This window comes from Rhinolophus sinicus, linkage group LG07 (assembly GCF_036562045.2).
Source record: "Rhinolophus sinicus isolate RSC01 linkage group LG07, ASM3656204v1, whole genome shotgun sequence".
In the NCBI taxonomy this organism is placed as follows: Eukaryota; Metazoa; Chordata; class Mammalia; order Chiroptera; family Rhinolophidae; genus Rhinolophus; species Rhinolophus sinicus.
In genome coordinates, this window is record NC_133757.1 from 75,459,638 (window position 1) to 75,476,682 (window position 17,045).

General features: G+C 33.0%; 1 protein-coding gene across 5 annotated transcripts in view; it reads right to left on the reverse strand.

Moving 5' to 3' along the window:
- FSTL5 (follistatin like 5) overlaps window positions 1–17,045 on the reverse strand; it is a 631,388-nt gene that overhangs the window by 92,407 nt on the left and 521,936 nt on the right. For 3 of the 5 annotated variants that reach the window (XM_074337776.1, XM_074337777.1, XM_074337778.1), the window contains one exon: window positions 7,894–7,920. The exons of the other annotated variants lie outside the window; for them this stretch is intronic. In XM_074337776.1, coding sequence (XP_074193877.1) covers window positions 7,894–7,920 — 27 coding nt within the window. The remainder of the gene's footprint in view (window positions 1–7,893; window positions 7,921–17,045) is intronic. 5 annotated transcript variants of the gene reach the window in all.

Genomic DNA, 17,045 nt, shown 5'->3' on the forward strand with positions numbered 1-17,045 from the left:
GTGCCTCTCACATTAATGACAGGATATCAATTTGTGAAGTCATGTAATGTTAATAAAGCTAACCACATGTGGCTTTTATTGTATGCCCAGGCAACTTTGTGACATTATGCAGACTTTGTACTTCATCCTTCCATATCTAAATTTCTTTAATATAATTTAACATTAATATATAATTTAATGAATGTTTCATAACTTTTGGAATAATTACAAATGGAAATTATGAACTCTTTGATGCACAAATTATGTGTGATGCCTTCTCCACTTAAATTAGGTGTTAAGAATAAAAGTACTTTTTGAAGAACCATGTTTATTCTAGTATTTCTATTAGAGTTTCCTGGAGAAAATGAAATGTCATTCTTCCTAGGAATTAACTTATATGAAGACTTTTAGAAACAAAAAGACCAAGTTCCTCAGATTTTGGAGAAAGTGTATTTCCATGAACTAATTTTTATAAATATAACCCTACAGAGAGGTCTTCTATATCATTATTTTACAGCGGCAGTATTTTGGGTTTATTTCTATACTTTAAAACTTGAATTTAAGGTTTCAGAAAAAGCTCAGTGTAGTAACTTAAACCATACTTTAAACTTTTTTTCACACTAGAGATAAGTGTGGGGCATCTCAGAAATCGATATCACTTTAGAAATCCATACCTAAAGGGTTCAGAATGCTCCAAATGAGATACCTGGAATGCAGGTGGGGTTAACTGAGGCCTGCACCTGGGGAGCCTCTGCATATTCTTGCACACCTGTTCTGTCTCCTCTGCTTGCCTTGTTCCAACATGCCCAGAATTGACAGTATACATATACGTGTACATATGTATATATATATACATGCATATGTAGTAGGCCTTCCTTTTCTGAGTCTCACCTGAGTAGCTACCTTGCCCAGTTGTATTGGTTTGCATAATCATCTTTATCCAGTCTAATTATACCTTATATGATTTAGTGATAGCACATGTTCTTTAAAAGATAAGCAATGATATTGAAATCTTGAAGTTTGGAAAGCCAAACCATTGCTGCTAAAAATGCTGCAACATTGTATTCTGCAATTAGGAATCTGAATGTTTAAATCTGACACTACTCTATGTCCAGACTGTTTGCAAAGTTTCTTGAAAAATGTTCTGCCTCTACCGTACTTATTTGTTACTTTACCACATCCTGTACACAGGCCAGTCAGTGGGATCACACTGCATTATTGCACTGATGAAATTCCTGAGCTATATTTTCTTCTAAAACCCACTTAATCCATCCAAATCACTCTTTCAAGTCTGAGAGACTATTTTCTTGCTTTTTAAAAATATGAATCACACATCAGCATTTTTAGAAAGCATAAACTATTTTCCAGAATACAAGTTATTGAAGAAATACAGATATCATGATGCAAGTTTTAGTTTGTTTTTGCATTTTATTGTTTTCAGTGGGAAAATAACACCTATGGGTTTATAAAATAGTAATGCCAACAAAATACCACACATAAATATATTACTTAAAATAATAATTATAAAGTGACCAACTATGCATCAATCACTCTGTTATGAAATAAAGCTTTGCCTATATCTTCGAAGTCATCTATGAGTTCCTCCCTCCCCACCCACAAGAGTGATATTTTGCCACTTATTATTTTTGCTAGACATATTTTGTTCATCACAAGTTATATTTAGTTTTCAGCAGAAGAAATTATGATGTTAATATATGATGCAAATGTGTTTCTTTTTAAATTTGCTGCTATAATATTGTACCTATATACATTTATTATAAATATACCGAGCACAGAACAATATAAATTATGTGATAATGAGAGATGTCGGTAATTAAAGATAGAGATTTCCATTGGGAGGATTTATTAGCTTTATTTGTACAGAAACAATAACATATTTTATATATTTGCTATAAGTATTAAGTTTCTATGGCCTAGCATGTTTTGTTATGTTTTTCTTTTTGAATGTGGGAATGCAACAAAGAGAGATCAACTCCATTCTCTGGATTCAGACAGCTCTGAGACAAACCATGATTACAGAACTTACTGATGTACCAGGGTAAAATTATTCAGTCTGTGTCATAATTTCCCCATCTCAAATTCAGAGACAATAATTATGTTTATATTGCACAGCTATTGTAAGAATGGAGTGAGATGGAAAAATAAAACATTTAGCACAGTGACTGACACATAGCAAAATTTCAAGAAACAATAACTGTTACTATTTTTATAACTGACATTATCTCTTCTTTGAAACATTAGTTGGAACAAAAAACAGTTGGTGAAAGGTATATAATCAGAATTTTATTACTGTCCTGTTTTCCTCAAGTCTATACTGTGAGAAATATTGCTAAATTTCAGTTTTCTGTGACATCAAATTCTATGACTCGTTGAGACTAAGAGATCAATTTGATTTTCTAATAGAGCAGTTCTCAAAGTTGATCCTTTCACAGATCTGCAAAGTCAAAGCTATTTCATAATAATACTAACATGTTATTTGTGTTTCTTTGCTCTCAGACACACAGATGAGATTCTCACAAAAGTACAGTGCAATTTTCGACAAGACAGCTACATGACATACAATGTCATGAGTGATGTCACAACAACTCAGTGCAGAAGCAGATATAGGAATCCAGCATTTTCTATTCAGTCAGACATTAAAAAGATTTGCAAAATGTAAAATGGTATGAGTCTTCTCATTGTTTTTTGAAAATATAGCTTTAAAAATACGTTATTTATGGCTACATGTAAAGATATTATTGAGGTTACTTTTAAAAAATAATAAAAACACATTTAAAGCTTTCCATTTTAATTTCTAATATGGTAAATATAAGTGGATGTGGATAACTCACATAAACAAAAGCTTTTGAGTTCTCAATAATATTGAAGAGTGTAACAGAGTCTTGAGTCCCCAAAAGTTTGATAACCATGCAGGTTTTAATTACAATTCTTTTCTCATTAGTGCTTTGTTTGTAGTATATTACAGAAGTCCTTAACTTCAGTAAAGCTTCACCACTCTAGTCACAGTAAAGATTGGGAACGTGTGCAGGCTGTTTTTTGGTTTTGGGTTTTTTTTCCCATTCTTTGGTGAACTCAGACACATGTACTTTGTCTTTTCCAGGTCGATTGTTAATCTGATAGAGTATAGTGACTCTAGAATGTGATCCATAATTTGTTTGTTCCTTGTGAGCTTTCTTTTTGCTTTGTTTTTCTTTCTGTAGAGAGTGAGGACATAAGCAAGAATTACTTGCAGTCTCATAAGAAAGAAGTATTTCCCAGCGGATTTTTGAATCAATAATGTTCCTTTAAATACACGAAATAGAGTGAGAAAAAAAAATGGATGTAATACACATTCCTGTCTCAATCCTTTGAGGATAGCTGCTCAAGAATAATTGTGTATCATGATGACCCAATTATAGTATTTATTATATATAGCAAATATTTCAGGTAATTTATATCAACCATAAAATTTGGTTAATTTCTGATTAGTGGATGAATATTCAAGTCAATAACAACAGAGACTTTATGGTGATATTTGTCTTTCTCTGACTTAAGTTGGCATTATTTTAGCATTTAAGTTATAATCAATATCAAATTATAATGCTACAATGCAGTGATTTGGTAACCGATCACAGTTGAACTGATACATTTTGGTGTTAAAGTCCTTAATTGGTCGGTATTATTCTTTTCACTTTCAAGTGATCCTAAACTTACTTTTCTTTTTTGATAGAAGAAAACTTTTTTTTTCTTAGCTAAAGAAAGACTGAGGCAAGAGTAGATGGTAGAACAGGGATAGATTTTTGGTTCATGAATGTTCCTATTTTTTATATCTTTGCCTCTGGAGCTGAAAACCTTTTCACATACAAAGCAACATCATACCATTGCACCTCAATAAGATCTGTATATTATGTTCAACTAAAATAAGACTTTCTAACTCATTGTTGCTAGAAAGTTTTTTGGGAGTGATTGTGTCATTAGACACTATTAATCCAGGAAGTGGGTTCTATGTGACCAATATATATATGAAAGTGATGTTATCTCAACCAGTGTTTTTGAGTCATATTCAATTCCCTGAACTTCCAAAGATGCTTGAAAAACTGAATGCACATCTGCATGATTAAGTTCACATTTAATGATTACCATAACAAAGGTTATAAACAATAAAGTATCTGTTTGCTATATAATTGCTATTAATTGGTATTATATATATATATATATATATATATATATAATTTATATATGCACACACATGTATGCATCTATGCATGTGTACATTGTATGTGATGTATGTACAGATATATATATGCAAATGAGCATCTCTAGCTAGTTCACCTTTTTTATTTGAAAAACTTTTTACGAGGTCATTTAGAATACTAAAAGCTTAGGTTGGCACTCGTTTCTAACAGAGAGGGTAGTGACTGGCCAGTAAAAATACTGAGAGCTTGATCACAGTGTCTTTGGCATCATGCACTGGCCATCAGGAGGCAGGGTCTCCACCTCCCTCCACTGCTATAACTTTCCAAGTCTCATGCATTTAGAAGCCTTTCTCTGAAAATTCTCCTTTTTCATTTTAAACATTATTTCAATACTGTTGGGAGGTGTTAATCTGGTTCTGCACATTATCATTATTTTTTCTCTAAAAAGAATTATACCAGAGGCTTATGGAGGTCGTTAAGTCAGCATGGATTCTTCTGTATGTCCCGACTTCCCTTACAGTGTATAAAAGTCTGGCCAACAAAATGTGAATAGTTCCAGGCTGAGGTAGTTAAAAGCTGACCTACTTCCGATATCCCTTCCTCCCCTCCCCACGTTTTGGTGACATTATGGGTCACAAAGCTAATCAGATTATGATATAAAATGTAAACTTTGTTGTAAGATTTCACTGCAATTTCTATTTTGTATCTTGTGTTGGCTGATGTTAATTAGCCTGACTAACATAGTGATTTATTTGAACTGTTTCTATAACATGTTTTTGTGTGAATAGGTTCATAAATACTTACACAAATCAGAAGAAACAATTTTCATAAATATAGAATTTTTTTTTGCATTCAAATCATTAGATGTCATATCAAGCCAGTATTTCCCAAAGTGGCTCATATTCAATATTGTGCCTATAGACATACATCACAACAATTTCATGTTCTAATAAATTTAGAAAATGCCATGTTATATAATGAACCACCCTATATCTCTCCCTGGAAACTGAAATTAGCATATTTGATATTCAGATTAATCCTTGAGCAAATAAAATAATTTAAATTCCTTTAATTCAGTGCTTATGTTATCCAAAATACTTATTAAATTGGACCATATCATAGTCCCAAATAATTGTCTGCTAAGTAAATATTTGGAAATGCTTTATTAAATTGTATTTGATTACAAGATCATAAAAAGACTGTAGAAGACAACAAATCATACTCAATATTTTAATGCGTATTTTAAAATCACATAGCAGAAACAGTTGTCAGTAAGAATAAGTTAGCCCTTAACCTATTAGATTAAAGGCTTATTTATCTTTGTATTTCCAGTGATTTCACTGCCTTACATTTAATAGGCTCTTTAAATTGTTTTGTTAATAAATGAGTGAGATATTTCCTCTCTTCCTATTGTTTTTCTACATTCCTGTAAACTATAATGATGGCTTAGAAAAGAATTGAAAAGAGAAACCAGAGAAGTAGAGGAGACTGTGTCCCAGGTTTGAATATCCATGTGATATGTAAAATGATACATACATATTAAACTTGGTAAAGTTGATATATATTACAAACTCTTGGCTAAGCTAGACTCAGATGTTTAAATTTTAAAAAATAATTTCAGTTAAACAAAACTTTTATCATTTTAATACTTGCAGATAAGTAGAATGCCATTATGAGAGGTATAATCATTTTCAACTCTTTCCATTATTGATCTTAATGTGCCTACATTCTAAATTTGATTCTCTCTGGGATAAATTTTTCTTAGCCATGGTAAAGAGGCAAGAATACAAACAGAAAACACTGCTAACATGGAATCAAAAATGGATTTGAGAAATGCTTACTTTAAATATTTATTCTATCTATTTCAAATGTTCAAATTGGCTTAGGAAGTTTTAGTTAGCTAATATTTTAATTAATTTTTATGAAATAATTGTATACATAGTTGGGATTCAGTGGTTCCTCAAATTAGTCAATTATCTTTGGCCGCCATTACCATGATTGCATGCAATCATTTTTTATTGTGATGCCTTGCCAACAACTGTGGCATTATAAAAAATAATTTACAGAGGGATATTAATCTAAATCAAGTATATTATATTCTCAAATATATTATTTTAAATCTTTATTCTAAGAAACAACGAGGGGCTCTGAAAATTGTACACGAAAAAAAATGTTTTAAAATTTTATCCAGAGACAGTTTTTGTATATATCTTAAAATTGTCTGCAAAATATACTAAATAGCTATTATTTCTCAAGCACATATTCTTTGTCAAAGTCATGAAGAGTAAGAACATCACTGATTGATGGAGATTAATTATTGTGGATATACATTTCCCAAACTATCAGACTAAATTTTTGATAGATGAAAGTGATTTCAAATCATGAATATTAATGGAATATTATTTCATATGGACATCTATGATATTGTTGATGGTAGCTTGAAGAATATTACATTATCATGATTACATATTAATAATTATTATAAACAAATAATGTTCATGGTGGTTATTATAAAAGTCAAACTATAAGGAAGGTTGTTTCATATACTTTAAGATTCACATATCACAGATTTGCAAGGAGAGTTCTAACTGTATTTCAAGCATTGTGTTAGAAAATCTGTTTCAGTAAGGTAAAAAAACTCATCTAAATTTTCTCAGCAATTAACCAGAAAGGCCAGATCTATGGTACCTGATAACTGACTCCTAAAGTAATATTCCTTCCATTATAATGATAAAATGAAATCAATTTTAAAAATGCCCAGAGAAATATTTGTTTGATCTCAAGAGGGAAGATAGTATAAAGAAATGCTATCAGACATGTTAGTGCTAATTACAATAATGACTGAATTTGTATATTCAGATGTGAAAGATCTAAGTGGAATGTATTTAGGGGGCATAGTTATACCAGATCCTCTTTAATAATCCAGCCTTTAAAGGAACTTGTACAAAAGACTTAAGGATCAACAAATACCAAGGAAAAATGGTTGTGTGTATGGGTGGAGGGGGGTATGCTTGATCATTGAGAACAAAATTGAGATGGCTAAATTCCCACATTACTTGAAGCTTAAGACACATGGCCCTCACAGGTAGCAGTCACTCCATCTTATATATGAAGGTAAAATGGGGGAAGAAATTTGTATAATGAAGATTGCGATGACAATAATTTGGACCATTGTTTACTGGGAGTAATTATGACATACTCATTTTTCTCTTTATAATTTGATTAAAGCACAAATTGATGGGTTATTTGAGTACCTGGTCATACACCTACTCCCCAACCTTTGTGACTAAGTGTAAATAAAAAGTAATAATAACAACAGCAATAATAAATGACAGTAGATACCAGTAGATACCATTTATAGAATGTGGACTATATTTAAGGAACTGAAAACAACCCTTGCATGGCTTTTATAATTTCTCTTTTCCTAATCTAATGGAGGTTCATTATGTTTCACAATGTGTCTTTTATTTATTTGACTTAATTTTATACTCTTAAAAGCATTTCAATACACTGTAATTTCATTTCGTGACTATATGTCTATTATAATTCAAGTTGAGAGAAGTCTTATTACTTTTAATAGTAGAGGTTTACACAAAAATATTGAAATATAATTAAATAACATATTGAATCAAAATAAAAACAAATATACTAATAGTTAACAAATATACAAAAAATTAAGCAAAGTAATCATAATATAAGAAGTAACACGATTCAGTACCTTCTTCTCTCCATAATATGTTAGCTACTGCAGCATGTTAAAAACAAAGAGAAGGAAAAATGAGTAAAGAGAGCTTCAGTTGCATAGTTATATAAGGAACTATTAAAGAGGTCATGATTTCTGACATAGTGCATGTACGTAAAAGTAGTAAATTCAACACACTATTTTAAATTAACAAAACAGTAAAATACTGGGAGTAATTAATAATGGTCTGTTCATTTCCTGAAATATCTTATTCTTCGTTGGAAAACAAAGTTTATTAATAAACAAAGAACATTTCATGCATCACAGAAAAGAATGGGATATTTAAGTTCATTATATTGAAATGCACCTTTGGAATAAGCATTGGTAGTTAAACTATTTATTTATTTGACATTATACTTAAAAGTCACTAATTGAAAAAGTTATATTTTTGAAAATTTCTTAATCACAATATTATTCCTACATAATATACAATATTTCTGAGCATGAAGAATTCTTAAAAACACAGGATTTTGAACACAGAAGTAGCCTGTTTTTAAGTAGTATATGCTTTCACTTTTTAAACCAGACAGAATAAAATATATCCAAATATATCTTGCTTATTTCAGTACAGAGTAATGGTTTATATTAAATTGTTCCTGGACAATAGGTTTATTAAATATTGTACAGAAACTAAATCAGTAGAGAGTTAAAATAGAAATAAATAAAAAATACCAATAGAAATATTCTCAAGGAAATGTGTGCCTCCCTTACTAATTAAAATTTGCCCAATTTCTATGTTTTCAAAGTAAAATAATATAAGTGAAAAGAAAGTGTAACTAATAGAAAAATCTCATATATATCTAATTACTCCCTGAATATTTTAACCATATTAAAGCATAATCAATTTTTTTAACTGAATACCCACAGTGAATGTAGCAGGGCCAAGTTTGGAATCTAGCACTCCTTCTTGGAGGCTAAAGGCCCAAGTTATACAGTTCTTGGCACCTGCTATATTTCTCTTAAACAAATTTTTGTAGTTAAATATTTTTTTTGTGTGTGTGATTCTCGGTGGTTTTAATTCCTTAAGAATATTTATTCAAATATGTATGCATGATAAGTGCATCCCTTCAGGGCATTCTGTGGTGTTGTTCTCATTGCTTACAAGGGGCTTGGAGAGAACAGGAAAAGGATACATTTTATTCTCAAGGAGAGGACATAGCCCTGGGAAGGGAGAGAACCATGCTAACAAATGATTATAACCATGGGATTAGTACAATCTAAGAAACAAGTAACAGGCTCAGTGGATAGGAGCAGGACAGAATGATCATCTCTGAGAGACAGAGGTTGAGCAGCTACATCGGATTGGTAATGTTCAAGAAAGATAATGTCACCCAAGCTTCTAAGAAGGAAAGAGGGATATGAGGTGCGGGGGTGGTGGGTGGGTGACAGTAGAGACATTCAGGTGTACCAATGGGCCGCATCATAACACATTTAGAGAAATTTAAGTAATTGGGTCTAGTTGGAGGGCAAAACTGATAGAAGATGAGACCAGAGAATTTTTGCATGACAAAATCAAGGTCTTCTGTACACAACGCAAAGGAGATAACATTTTTCTTTGGTAGGCTCAGGAAAGGTTAAGCCATGATAAAACTTATTATTTTTCTGGCTTATAACAAAAGGTTAACTAGACATGTGTTTTCTCATAGCTTTACCCATTCACTTAGTGAATATTAAATGAGTGCCTAGCATGTGCCAGGCATTGTATTAATTGCTACAATACACAGATTAGAACAGACCCAGTCTGTGCTAACAGAGATTTTATTCTAGTAAAGGGGAAAAAAAGTATTCAAATTATGACATTTTTGAGTATAACTTCAAAATTACAAATGTAATATGTTATGAAAGAGACAAACAGGTGGATTCGATACAGTAAGTGAAATGAGAGGAAACTTCCCCAATGATTATATTGAAGGTGAAGTCTAAAAGATAAATAAGCATGAACTGACTGTCAATTGTAGGGATATAGGAAAAAGCATGGAAAAACCCCAGTGGTATATTGAAGCACTGCTATTTTAAAGGACTAAAGACAGACATATTTTTAAGATTGGCAGTCTTTTACGAGAAAATAGCTCCAAATACACTATTTGTGATATCAACATTAGATAAGGTAAAATTCAAGGCACTACACATATTGAACTTAAAATGATGTAAACCAAATAACAATGCAATATGAGGCAGAAACTATTAGGACATGATACAAAATTGATAAATCCATAATCACAGACTGCTTCTTTAACTCATCACTCCCAATATTTGAAAAATGAAGAGACAAAAGACAAAGTTTCAATAATATAATAATTAAGACTGAATTAGTATTTTTATAATGAGTGATGGACTATACAGTTTTATTTTTATGTTTTCTTGAAAGATTTTCAAGAGTAGTCACACAGTAAATTAGAAAATAAACAGTTTCTGTTCTGTATGTTTATTACAATAGTCATAAATAGTTTAGGTATATCCAGACAACAGAGAAAATATGAAAATGTATAAGCATTTAAATCCCAAAATAGCTCCAATAAATTAAATATATATATATATATATATATATATATATAAAATCACAATTCATATAAAACAAAAATGAGAATTCAACATGTGGACTCAGAGTTATGGCCAAAATGTAAGGCGTAGACTAAATTGATGCATTACTGAGACATAACAAGAAGGTAGGAGGTGGAGGAGGAAGGGAAAGAGAGGGAAGAAAGAAAAAATGATGGTAGCTATGATGATTTTAAATTAATATATAACGTTTTGCTCATGAATTTGATAATCTGGATTTTATTTTTAAAATTCCAAGGAAATATAAATATCCAAACTGAACATGATGAAAAATGAATAAAAATAATCACTGACTGAAACATTTTAAAAAACAGTTTCTTCCCCAAATACTCTTAGGGTCTCAGGTGTTTATGATGAGTATTTACTAACTTTAAGGAATCATATAGTCTAGTTGTATTAAACATTATTAGAATACTGAGTAAAGTGGAAAAAATCCCCCTTCATTTCATAAAATCAGCAAAGTGAAGCCAAACAATAGTAGAAATGCAAAGGGAATTATAGGACAATTTCTCTAAAGGCAAAATTTGTAAAAAGAATGAAAGGATAATTCATCAGGATATTAAAAGTTTGATCATCGACAAGAATTATCTTGCAATGAAAGAATGATATGGAATTTAGTTAAGAAATCAATAAATATATTAGTATACCAAGTGAGAATAATTAACATATCTTAAATAAAAAAATGCGATTTGATAAAGTGCATCACATATTATTACATGTAATATAAATACCCTTAGTGAAAAGGCAAGCTAAAAGTAGATGCATTTTTCAAATTAATAAAACATAACAAACAACAGAATAATAAATTGAGTCAAAATAGTAGATGGTGATTGTTATTAGAAATTACTTTTGGTCATCAAAATGGCGGCGTGAGGTGAGCCTCTGGAAATCTCCCCTGGAATTTACAACAAATTGAACAACTATAACTCCACAAAAGACTCCCTGCATAGCAGACAGGTAAGACGAAGAGGCTCACTACTGAATTCACCTAAAAGTGGGCAAATTGCGTGAGCAGGGGAGGCAGGAAGGGAGAAGTGCAGACATGGGGCCCCGTGGGCACAGGATGCAGACCTGGCTCAGTGCTCCAAGCTCGCTGCTTCCCGGAACTACCGCAGCTATGGGAGAGGGAAGAACTCAGGCTGCTAGGGCTCCACTTATGGCCAACAGGGCTGAGGGGGCAGCATATAACACGGCTGAACCCATCGCTCACAGCAGAGACCTTGGAGCAAAGACTGAGGGAAGAAAGCTGAAAACGGTGGTTTAAGCCCTCACTGCTGAGCAGAGAACGGAAGCCTTAGGCACTGAGTCTCGCAGACCCCTCCCTAAACTCGCAGAGCTCGCCCTGCTCCCACCTGCCCAGTGTTAGAAGTGGAACAGTAGCAGTGTCTGATCAAAATAACAGAATATTTGCAGTTCTGAGAACTGTGGTCCACAGACACAGTTCGTACCCCAAATAGTTCCAGCAAAGGGGAGGGAGCTGTGGAAACAGGACTGGCCATGGCAGTGGTCACTGCCATTGCTCTGGGCCACCTCTAACAACCTGACACATCACTGTCCCCACCTATCTGGGTGGATCCCTGCAGGAGTAAACAGAACTGCTGAAACACACGGGCTCTGAATCTGGTGCAGGAAGAGCTTTGGAACTTCAAAAGCTCTCTGCATCCCCAAATGGACGCAGTGCCCTATGACCCAGGTGAACTATTAACACAGGAGAAGCCCATCTCCCAGGGAATCCCCCCATTGTGTGAGAAGCTGGAATAGTGCAGAGAAAACATAACACTATAGTGTGAGAGATATAAAAATGCTGCAGTTGGAGAGAAAATAAAACATTCTACCAACATGTACTGGAAAACAAAAGAAAGACCTCTTCCTATCAACCTGTTGCAGAGGCCACTCCTGGAGATGTCTAGGAGGAGAAATAATAAATCATGAATTGCCATGAATAACCAAGGCAGCTCAGAAACAAAGTGAAAAGTCTCCAGAAAATGAACTTAAATATATGGAAATATGTGACTTAAATGACAGAGAATTCAAGATTGCAGTTCTGAAAAAACTCAACGAGATGCAAGAAAACACAGAAAGGCAGTTTAATGAACTCAGAAATACAATCAAAGAACAACATGAACATTTTACCAAAGAGATTGAAATTTTAAAAAAGAACCAAATAGAATTTCTAGAAATTAAAAACTCAACAGTAGAAATGAAGAATGAAATAGCCAGCTTAGGTAGTAGAGTTGACCAGATGGAGGAAAGAATAAGTGACATCGAAGATACAAAGTTGGAAATGACACAGATGGAAGAAGAAAGAGACTTGACTTAAAAAAAAATGAAAGATCTCTACAAGAACTTTCTGATTCCATCAAAAAGAACAATATAAGAATAATGGGCATACCAGAAGGAGAAGAAAGAGAGAAGGGCACAGAGAGTACATTCAAACAAATAGTCGATGAGAACTTCCCAAATTTGTGGAAAGAACTGGATCCTCGAATCCAAGAAGCAAATAGAACACCCAATTACCTCAACCCCAACAGGCCTTCTCTAAGGCACATTGTATTGAAGCTGTCTAAAATCAACAACAAAGAAAGAATCCTCAGGACAGCCAGGGAAAAGAAGATGGTAACCTACAAAGGAAAGTCCATTAGATTATCATCAGATTTTTCAGTAGAAACTCTACAAGCCAGGAGGGAGTGGAACCAAATATTCAAACTATTGAAAGAGAGAAATTATGAGCCAAGAATAATATACCTAGCAAAGATATCCTTTAGATATGAAGGAGGAATAAAGACCTTTCTGGACATACAGAAGCTGAGGGAATTTTCTAATATATGACCTGCACTACAAGAAATAATAAAGGAGGCTATTCGACCACCATTAACAGGGACAATTTGCGGCAACCAAAGCATAAAAATGGGGAGAGTAAAGGCCTGAACCGGAATATGGCAATGGAGAAAGTAAGCATGCTGAAGAAAATGGAGTACTCTAAACATCAAACTTTCTTTTACATAAACTTAATGGTAACCACTCAAAAAGAGAAACCCAGAACTGAAATATGTAACATAATAAAAAAAGAAACAGAGGGGAAAATCATAGAATACCATCACACAGAAATAATAGACAGCAACAAAAAGACAAAGAAACAATGGAGACACAGTCTTACCAGAAAACTAAAATTAGAATGATAGGAAATCCTCACATATCAATAATCATCCTTAATGTAAATGGACTGAACTCACCAATAAAAAGGCACAAAGTAGCAGATTGGATCAAAAAACTAAACCCAACCAAACATATGCTGTCTCCAAGAGACACATCTCAGCTACAAGGACAATCATAGACCCAAAGTGAAAGACTGGAAATTGACACTCCAAGCAAATAGTATCAGAGAAAATCAGATGTAGCCATAATGATATCAGATGAAACAGACTTCAGGGTGGAAAAGATAACAAGAGACAAAGATGGAGATTTCATAATGCTAAAGGGGACTATACAACAAGAAGACATAACAGTCATCAATATTTATGCCCCCAATCAGGGAGCACCAAAATATACCAAGCAACTACTAACAGAACTAAAGGGAGAAATTGACCAAAACACAATTATACTAGGGGACCTAAATACATCATTGACAGCTATGGATAGATCATCCAAACAGAAAATAAATAATGAAATAGCAGCCCTAAATGACACATTAGATGAAATGGACATAATTGACATATATAGAGCACTTCATCCTAAAACATCAGACTATACATTTTTTTTTTTTTTTCTAGTGTACATAGAACAATCTCAAGGATAGACCATATATTGGGACATAAAACTAACCTCAGCAAATTGAAGAATATTGAAATCATACCAAGCATATTCTCTGATCACAAGTCTCTGAAATTGGATATTAACTGCAAAAAGAAAGCAGGAAAAATCACAAATACATGGAGATTACACAACATACTTTTAAAGAATGACCACGTCAAAGAAGAAATTAGAGGAGATATCAAAAGATACATAGAAAAAAATGAGAATGAAAACACATCCTACCAAAATTTTGGGGATGCAGCAAAAGCAGTTTTAAGAGGGAAATTTATATCACTACAGGCCTACCTCAGGAAACAAGAAAAATCCCAAATAAATAACCTCATGTTACACCTTAAAGAACTAGAAAAAGGAAAAAAAAGGAAACCCAAGGTCAGCAGAAGAAAGGAAATAATAAAAATCAGAGCAGAACTAAATGAAATAGAGAACAAAAAGACAATAGAAAAAATCAATGTGACACAGAGCTGGTTCTTTGAAAAGATTAACAAACTTGACAAACCCTTGGCTAGACTCACTAAGATAAAAAGAGACAAGACACAAATAAAATCAGAAATGAAAAAGGTGAAGTTATCATGGATGCTACAGAAATACAAAGGATCATTAAGAAAACTATGAAGGACTATATGCCACCAAATTCAATAACCTAGAAGAAATGGACAAGTTCTTAGAAACATATAGCCTTCCTAGGCTGAATCATGAAGAACTGGAAAATCTAAACAGACGGATCACTAGTAACGCAATTGCATCAGTCATCCAAAACCTTCCCAAAAGCAAAAGTTCGGGACCAGATGACTTCACTAGTGAATTCTATACTAAACCTTCAAAGTGGATCTAATGTCAATCCTGCTCAAATTCTTCCAAAAAAATTGAAGAAGAGACAGTACTCTCTAACTCATTTTATGAGGCCATCTATACCCTGATACCAAAATCTGGTAAGGACAACACAAAGAAAGAAAATTACTGATCAATATCTCTGATGAATACAGATGCAAATATCCTAACAAAATTCTAGCAAATCAAATGCAACAATGCATTAAAAAGATTATTCATCACGACAAGTGGAGCTCATCCCAGGGGCACAAGAATGGTTCAACATACGCAAATCTATCAATGTGATACATCACATAAACAAAATAAAGGACAAAAATTATGATGATATCAATTGATGCAGAAAAAGAATTTGACAACATACAACATCCGTTATGATTAAAATCACTTAATAAAATAGGTACAGAAGGACAATACCTTAACATAATAAAAGACATTTATGACAAACCCTCAGCTAATCTAATAATTAATGGTGAAAAACTGAAGCCCTTTGCTCTGCATTCAGGAACACGATAGGGCTCTCCCCTATCACCTCTGCTTTTCAACATAGTGTTGGAAGTCCTTGCCAGAACAATCAGGCAAGAGAAAGAAATAAAAGGCATTCAAATTAGGAATGAAGAAGTTAAATTGTCACTCTTTGCAAATGACAAGGTGCTATATATAGGAAATACAAAAGACTCCACCAAAAACCTGTTAGAAACAATCACTGAAAACAGTAAAGTTGCTGGCTACAAAATCAATGTACAAAAGTCCATTGTATTCTTATTTACTAAGAATTTAATCTCAGAAAAAGAAATTAAAATAATAAAATAAAACAACAATTCCTTTTGCAATTGCAGCAAAAATAGTAAAATACTAGGAATAAACTTAACCAAGGATGTGAAAGACCTATATGTTGAAAACTATAAGACATTTTAAAAAGAAATTGAAGAAGACACAAAGAAATGGAAAGACATTCCATGTTCATGGATTGGAAGAATCAACATAGTTAAAATGGCCATATTACCCAAAGCAACATACAGATTTAATGTAATCCCCATCAAAATCCCACCGGCGTTTTTAAAAGACACAGAACAAAAAATCATCAGATTTGTTTGGAACCACAAAAGACCCCAAATAGCCAAAACTATCTTAAGAAAATAGAACAATGCTGGAGGTATCACACTCCCTGACTTTAGCTTGTACTACAGGACAACAATAATCAAAACAGCATGGTATTGGCAGAAAAACAGACACATAGACCAATGGAATCGAATTGAGAACCCAGAAATAACACCACATAAATATGGACAGATAATTTTTGACAAAGGAGCTAAAAACATAAAATGGAGGAAAGACAGCCTCGTCAATAAATGGTGCTGGGAGAATTGGATAACCACGTGCAAAAGAATGAAACTGGACTGCTATCTGTCACCATGTATCAAAATTAATTCAAAATGGATCTAAGACTTAAGCATAAGACCTGAAACAATAAACTGCATAGAAGAAACATAGCTACCAAACTTACGGACCTTGGGTTCAAAGAGCATTTTATGAATTTGACCCCAAAGGCAGGGGAAATAAAAGCTAAAATAAATGATTGGGACTATATCAAACTAAAACGCTTCTGCAAACAACAAAAGAAACCATGCACAAAATAAAGAGGCAGCGAACATAATGGGAGAAGATTTTTGCAAACAACGCCTTCGATAAGGTACTAATATCCAAAATATGCAAGGAACTCATACAACTTAACAACAAAAATCAAGCAACCCAAAGAAAAAAGGCAGAGGACCTAATAGACAGTTCTCCAAAGAGGACATAGAGATGGCCAATAGACATATGAAAAAATGTTTGACATCACAAATCATCAGAGCAATGCAAGAAAAACCACAATGAGATATCACCTCACCCCAGTCAAAATGGCTATCATCAACAAGACAAATAGTAAC